Source organism: Eptatretus burgeri, chromosome 5 (assembly GCF_056783735.1).
Source record: "Eptatretus burgeri isolate ZD-2024b chromosome 5, Ebu_testis_v1, whole genome shotgun sequence".
Classification (NCBI taxonomy): Eukaryota; Metazoa; Chordata; class Myxini; order Myxiniformes; family Myxinidae; genus Eptatretus; species Eptatretus burgeri.
In genome coordinates, this window is record NC_140965.1 from 97,196,990 (window position 1) to 97,204,489 (window position 7,500).

General features: G+C 41.5%; 1 protein-coding gene and 1 pseudogene across 9 annotated transcripts in view; one reads left to right on the forward strand and one right to left on the reverse strand.

Annotated features, from left to right (window-relative positions):
* The window catches only part of LOC147027015 (protein phosphatase EYA2-like), a 130,517-nt gene that overhangs the window by 75,445 nt on the left and 47,572 nt on the right, over positions 1-7,500 (forward strand). For all 8 annotated transcript variants that reach the window (XM_085883057.1, XM_085883058.1, XM_085883056.1 and 5 more), the window contains exon 10: positions 3,488-3,571. In XM_085883057.1, the coding sequence (XP_085739183.1) occupies positions 3,488-3,571 (84 nt within the window). The remainder of the gene's footprint in view (positions 1-3,487; positions 3,572-7,500) is intronic.
* Positions 7,026-7,500, reverse strand: part of LOC147027016 (uncharacterized) — a 75,311-nt pseudogene continuing 74,836 nt past the window's right edge. Inside the window, exon 2 of the transcript XR_015058635.1 lies at positions 7,026-7,500. This exon is cut by the window's right edge and continues 1,339 nt beyond it. The product of XR_015058635.1 is annotated as an uncharacterized LOC147027016 (transcript).

Here is a 7,500-nt window from a genome sequence, read left to right on the forward strand (position 1 = left end):
ACGCCCTGGAGGCGGGGCCAAATCACCCCTCGCTCACCGATTGGACGGAACAAAAGTGGGCGTGAGTCGTTTTTGATCCGTTTTTCTGCGGAAAGTCCGCGATGCTTTTGAACACGCTGCTCGGTGCGCGCTCTACACGAGTCCAGCATCGGTGCCCACGAGTGGCGCGAGATGACGGTGATGCGATGGTGGCGAGTTGTGACGGTAAAGGTCGTGGCGGTTGTGGTGAAGCGGCGTTGTGGTTGGTGGTTGTTGTTGTGATGGCTGTTGAGACGTGGTTGGTGGTGGTAATAATGGCGGTTGGTCCAAAATAAAGATAGTAAAAGAAAAACGGCTATCCTGAAGAGTCGCAGCCCGACTGATTGACATTCATTCCCTCTAGACAATGGGTTTGGGCCTAACTACACATATACTTACAGAGATATCTCACCTAAGGGACCTGAATGGTGGTTTGCGAATTTGGTCAACCACAACAATATATATATATATATATATATATATATATATATATATATATATATATATATATATATATATATATATATATATATATATATATATATATATATATATATATATATATTCGATGACACACATAGTACTCCAACCTTTTTATTGTGTTACATCAACCACATTTTGGCAATCTGCAGAAAGGTGCACCACCAACTACCTTCCACAGGTGTGATGCAGCAGGACATGACAAATAGTTAAATTTTGCCCCTGCGGAGCACGAGAGTTCATCAGATATTTCTATTTGATGCCATTCTCCTAATACAAGTTACATATATGCCTTTGATAATAAACAATTCCATCTTTAAAAACTGAGAAAGGAAACGAAATAAATGACAGGAAATTCACCTGTGAAAATAACTGAGTTGAAAAAGAGAAATGAAGGGGTTGAGGGTGAGGGTCGTGGTTGTGGGCAAGAGGAAGAGAGGAGGGAAGAGAGGGGCAGAAGGGGTGATACAATAACATTAATGGTGAGTCAATACAATATGTATTGTTATGTGAAAGGGGGTGGGGGGGGTCCATAGCTAGATTGTCTTAAGAATATTATTGTCCATAATGTCCACGTAGGTTTGATTACTCATGTAATCGGGAAAATGTCAGTGTAAGTTGTATTGTAAAACATGCACTGATGAAGCAGTGAGTGTTAACTTCAACACAGTATAGGATAAGTTTGCTGTGTAAAACCTCCTGGTCGAGTGAGGCCGGGTGAGGACTTGGGTACAAAGGCACAACTGGAAAGTGCATTGCACTTTAGGAGGAATCAGCACACACTGTTTTGGTCGACGCACCGCAGGCCATGGTGGCAAGATTGGCTACTGAGCCTTGGAGAGGGGGCGTAAGACTTTTATATTGTGACCCCTCCGTGGGGTGGGATGGCCCAGAAGATGGCATGCCCATAGAAACAGATGGTCAATGTGCAGGTCGTACTTGGCAAAAAGGCAGTGCCAAAGTTTACGAAGGCCATAACCACGCCTGAGTGCAGCAGTTTCTGGTTCTGGTTTTGGAGTTTGAGTGGTTGTTTGTGTTGAAGTTTTGGACTTGGAATTAGACCTTGGTAGAGGGAGAATCCCTCGATTACTCTCCATACCTCTCATCACCATCCTTCCACACTGTGCGCCGCACAAACCCTGTGAAACACCAGCCTGCATGGACCCACAACCAGCTCTGTCCTTATCTCAAGCCCTCCCTCGTACCCCTTTGTTGTGTGAGTCCTGGTATTTATTTTTGGTGCCGTAGTTGGGTTAGGCTTTCGGCTTTATTTATTTTCATTGTACACAAGTGTGCGTGCCTCCCTACTCGTTGTCCTTTAAGTGCCTGTTCTGTTCCGATTATTTATTGTATTGATTAATGTCTTGTCTCTCCTCTCCCATATACCTTTAAGAAACCATTTAAATTGTAAAAAAGATGCTTTCCTATCTTCCTGCGTGAACACTGCCGGTTTCGGCTACGTTTCAGTGTACCCTGGGGAATCTGAGGAACTTTGAACGCAGTAACATCCTAAACCCCGTTTTGGGGTCTGCAGAGGTTGTTATAAGACCTCCGGCTCAGTGCGGTCGTATTAACGATGTCTCATGACGCAACATTATGTTACGTGCAGTACAGAGTGGCCACAAAGTCCCTAAGCACGCAGTTAGAATTTAGTTTGAGTTTATCTGCATGCTTCCCTCTATTCTCCCAACAAATTTGAATTTTTCTCCATGTTCTTCTAGACCTCCTCTTCCATGTTGAGGATTGGAGGTCATAAAAGCAGCTCCTGACAGCTGTTTTGGGGTCTTCAACTGTTGTTGGGTGGAGATGAGAAATATCCTCTTTCATAATGCCCCAAAGCGAGTTGTCACAAGTTGTTAAGTTCGGACTTTGAGGAGGCCATGCTATCTCGTATCCATGTCCAATGAATTTATCGTCGAGATATTCTATAACTGCCAGAGCATAATGTGCTAGTGCACCATATTGTTGCAGGATAGCTGAAGATAGCTGATTCTTAGCAGGATAGCTGAAGACAGCAGGACAGTTGATTGTTGACAGTTGAAGACCTCAAAACAGCTGTCAGGGGCTGCTTTTATGTCAGTTTGCAAAATAGAAAACTATATATTTCTATTTTAATTGCATCACAATATTTTCCCTGAAAATTTCCATAATTTCTCAGCAATTATTTCATTTAAATGTTGATTTGGGTATCTACAAAGCTATGATGTTATTAATTATATTTAATGTGTTGAATGCGTTTGAGCTGTTGTAATGAATATTAAATGGTATCCTTCATCTGCTCGAAGCATTCATGAACACAAACCTGTCTCTGTCTCTGTTTGTCTCTCGTTTTGGTGCAAATTTGCCATCACAACACATAATTCACCTTTGAACTTTTTGCACAAGAGGATGGGGGAGTCAGGAGACATCCCTGTTCATTTTAATTCAGATTTACATTTTCTTTTTGTTTTCTAATATCACTGTGAAGTTAACAGTTGTGTGAAATAAAGTTATAGATGCAAATTTCCAGTGTTAAGTTTGTTTGGGCATGATGTACATACAAGTTGTGTTTCGGGGAGGTGGTGGTAGGTAAGGGGGGTCAAAATTGTACCATTTTTAACCATTCATTTCGTACCAGCAGCAATGTAGGGCTTCCGAGGCAGTCTCATTTTCTAGGGGGCACAATCCTGGTCGGGTCACAACTCCGACGCAGGATACTTGAATGGCTTATTTTTTTCCGAGAGCTGCTATTCATTTTGACGACCTCGGAAGGATGACAGGCTGAGTCAACTCACCTGGTGTTGTTTAAGGCACGACCAGGGCTTGAACTCGGGACGTTAAGATCTTCAGGCAGCTGCCTTAATCGTTAAGCTACCATCAGGCTGCCTTCGCGGAAGCCCTAAAAGGAGATTGGTACACCTGAAGGAGCATCAGCTGTGTTAGCAAAAGTTTAATCACAATAAATTCTAACTGTAAATCAACTTTCTCTCCTATTTTTCACAATCACCAGCGAGTATTCATCTGGGACCTGGATGAAACGATCATCACCTTCCATTCACTGCTCACCGGCTCCTACGCAGCACGCTACGGCAAGGTAAGCAATTGCAAGCATCATATGTTGAAGACAACCCACACTTCATGGAATTGTGTAACATACCTAAGAGTGATTTTGTTCATTATTTGAGCCACATTCATCTGTTGAGTCAACAACACAATAGGGTTACATACTTAAATGCTTCTTTTGAAGCACTCAGGATAAAAGTACACTTTTACAATCTTGGCTGCTTGACAACCATCATCCAAAAATTCCTCTCGTTGTGCCGATGTGTACGAGTACTAATATGGTGACCTCCAAGTTATGTCCCTTGGGGATAATGGTGAGATGGGGGGTGGACAAGCATTCGACAATTTGTCATTAAGAAGGGATTATATTTCTTGAAATTAGGTTGGTCTCTTTAGTATTCCTCTCTGAGCCCTTGCCCATCTTCTTCTTACGTATGGCAGCTTAGTTGCTGGGGTAGCTATCATTTCTTGGAAGCGTGACTATGTCCTCTACCAGTACACACTGGTACTCATTTCGCTGACCTCAGAAGGTATGACAGGCTGAGTCAACCCCCTGGTGTATTAATTCAGCGGCCAACGGGGCTTGAACTCAGGACCCTACAATCCCAAGCTGCCACCCCAACCACGAAGCCAACGCCAGGCTCTACCTTACCCATGATCACAACTTTAAATTTAATATACTGTGTTGATTTGATCATTAAAAACTATTGCCCTTCAGGTAAAAGTCCACTTTCATCTGTAAAATGCCTTGCTTCGATTAAAGCCGCTGGCTCAGTTCACTTTGGTTCCTGTGTTTAAAATTCTCTCCAATCGTTGGCTTGATTATGTCATTGATGCAGGAAGCATTGTTTTCTGGGTGTGTGGCTGTGCCGCGATTACAGTGCCCCCTGTCAATTGGGGCAGGAATTTGGAATTTGGCCAGGGTTCCGGTGACAACTCGACTACTCTTTGCGAAGGACACCGTGGGATCTTTCACATCCACCAACCGATGTTGGCAGATGAAACGCCCAGTTTAACATCTATCCGACAGACAGCACACCCACATTGATGAATCTCCTGCCTGTGAAACACCGAGATGACAGTTTTTATAGCTGGATTGAGATTCAAACTCAGACGAGACAGTTCGGTGGTGAGTGTCCAAATCTCAAGAGTCGAGGCTATCTTGCCAGCCCCCATCAGACAATCTGATAGCAATGGTTCCTTAATGCCATGGCGTTAAGCTCCAATTTCAACATTGACGTCATATTAACTATCAAAAGGGAGCGAACTGTGGCTCCTGCCCTAAGAACTGTCTTTGCGATCAGATTTTCAAACAATGTTTTTGCCCAAAATTGGGTGAAAGGAGACGTCATGCAGAAAGTGCGAACTCGCATGAACCCGCTAATGGAAACAAGGTATTTATATGTACTTGAATGTGATATCGTGTTTGTACAAGGTCTTATTTGAGTCTGATCTTGTCATTAAAAAAAAAGAAAAAAATCATCACAGCTCATGTTCATTTGGTGATGAGGCCAAAATACAGAAAATAGTGCACAGCTTAATGTGTGATTGACATGAGGTCTTGATCTTCAGCAGTCTGGAACTAGGCCTTCAGGGAGCGTCACACCCTCAATATCGCTGGAGTGAATTCCCATATCTTGGATGACCTTCGCATATGAGTGAAAGATCTTTCCGAAGAACTAGTATCAAACCTTTAAGTTATATTACAGGCATTGTTTCCCCCTTCTTTGGGTGTGAGTTGAGGATTCAGGACTTTTCCACCATACGTGGCTTTAAGAGGCACGTTTATAGTCACCGACTGTGGGCATGGGAGTTACCAGCAGTTGGAAATAGCCGAATGATGGGCAGTGGCAGCTGTAGACATACAGGACTGTCCGTTAGGACGGCAATAAAATAGGAGACAGACCAAACAGCAACAAGTTTGAAATGATTTCCTTTGCCCTCACATTCATGCTTTTTGGGAGCACTTCCACCCCATAAGATGGCATATGTATTAAGAAGAAGAGAAGAGCAAATCCCAGTTGGAAAGGATGAAAAATTATACGATGAGCATGAACATATTGTCGTCTTCATAATTGTTAATGGCTACTTTCAATAATCCTGAAACCATAAAATATTTGCTATAGCACATGGGCCAAACCTTTACCAGTGAACAATATGCTCGAGAAGTGCAAACCTTAATGTGGTTTGGCTTCGTGACAAAACGTTAAATCCCTGTGTCTGTGTCAGCGGCGCTGCTGCTCGTTTTAACACCAAGTTTTACAGTGTGAACAGCTGTTTCCACGGCTGTTTGTGGGTTGCCATAACATGAGGACAAAGCTTTCCCTTTCCTACCCGATGGCTTCTGATAATCCATTGTGACGTGTCAATTGAAGGTCTCCATTCCAACATTTTTGATAACAGTTCAGCATGATTTGCAGTATTGTACAACTCAGATGTTGATTAGTGAATTAGTGAAACCTTACATATTTTATTTTAAAATAAAACAGCCAATTATTGAAGAGGCTTAGTGGTCGAGTGGGGAAAGCCTGCTTAGATTACACTCACCAGGTGTGGTTCCAGTTGGCATGGCTGCTTATCTGGGCAAGTAATGCCCATCTTCAAATTGCAGAACCGACACTCTATGGCAGATTATGGTAGATGTCATGAAGTTAATATTTAATGTCATGGTAGGAATTGTCATTGGGTACTCAGCTGTGTGCATTTTTTAAGGGTAAACGACGATGGCTCTTTGTCCTGTCGAAGATGGCTCGGCAGTACAGATTCATCACAGTGTTGGTAGAATAAAACGCAAGTGACCACACGACAAGTAGGAAATCAACTGACCTGTCAATTTCATCACTGATTATAGGCTAGTGGCCAAATTAAAAAAGGGCCCCAAAATTGGGAGAAACCCCTACCCACGGTAGAACAAGTCACAACCTATTTTTTCTTGAAGAGGGATGTTTGGGGAGTTAGAAAATCATGGTTGTGAACCTGAGATCATTGCACAACATTTTGAAAATCACGTTTACATATGTACCACTGCAGACTGCAAAAAATGGATTTAATCGCCACAGATTTTGGCTCATATTGGCTCATATATTTGTTAATACTGGTGCTAAAAACACAAATTTGTGATCAAAATGTGCGGAATGATAACATATATATATATATATATATATATATATATATATATATATATATATATATATATATATATATATATATATATATCTGTAAAAACCATTTGTGATGTAACAAAGGCTTTTGTGTGACCTACAGGCAAAAATAGTGGAATTTTACTCAACAAATCAGCTTTGGGTTTACCAATAAATATCAACAAAAACATTAATTACTTCAAAAATATTGGACTTTCAATCATACTTGTTACATCAACATAATCCAAGTTTATTTACCCTTTGAAAAGTATATCTAATGATATAATTGTCACTGAAATGATATAGTTATAACTGAAATCGTATGTCGCCCCACTAATGCTGACCGATAAAAATCCCGAAGCAGATATGCAACATGAAGAATTGACAAGATTCTGACACAATTGTGAAAGTGACTTTTATAGACATCATGTTGATATAAGCTATTTCACATATGACGATAATGAATTCATAACATGCACTGTAACTTATGTACATCTATTACATGAAGTAATACATGTAAATACATTTAAAAGTTCAGTCATGCTCTTCATCAGTGCTGTCGTCAAAGACAACAGAATCATCAACATTTGGACAATCGGCTGCACTACACGAGCATAATTCAGTGCAGGTCAGTCCTGCAGAAATACAATGACATGTTCTGCTCTGCCTACAGTCATCGTCGGTGCAGCGTAGGTTTTGAAGAACTTTGGGGATGTAAATATCCTCCGAGGCAGTTTGATCAACAGCCACAGACGTGAGGAAACGTCTCACCTCATCATAGGACACACGGTGTCCTAATTCATGAAGCATGTCAAGGAGA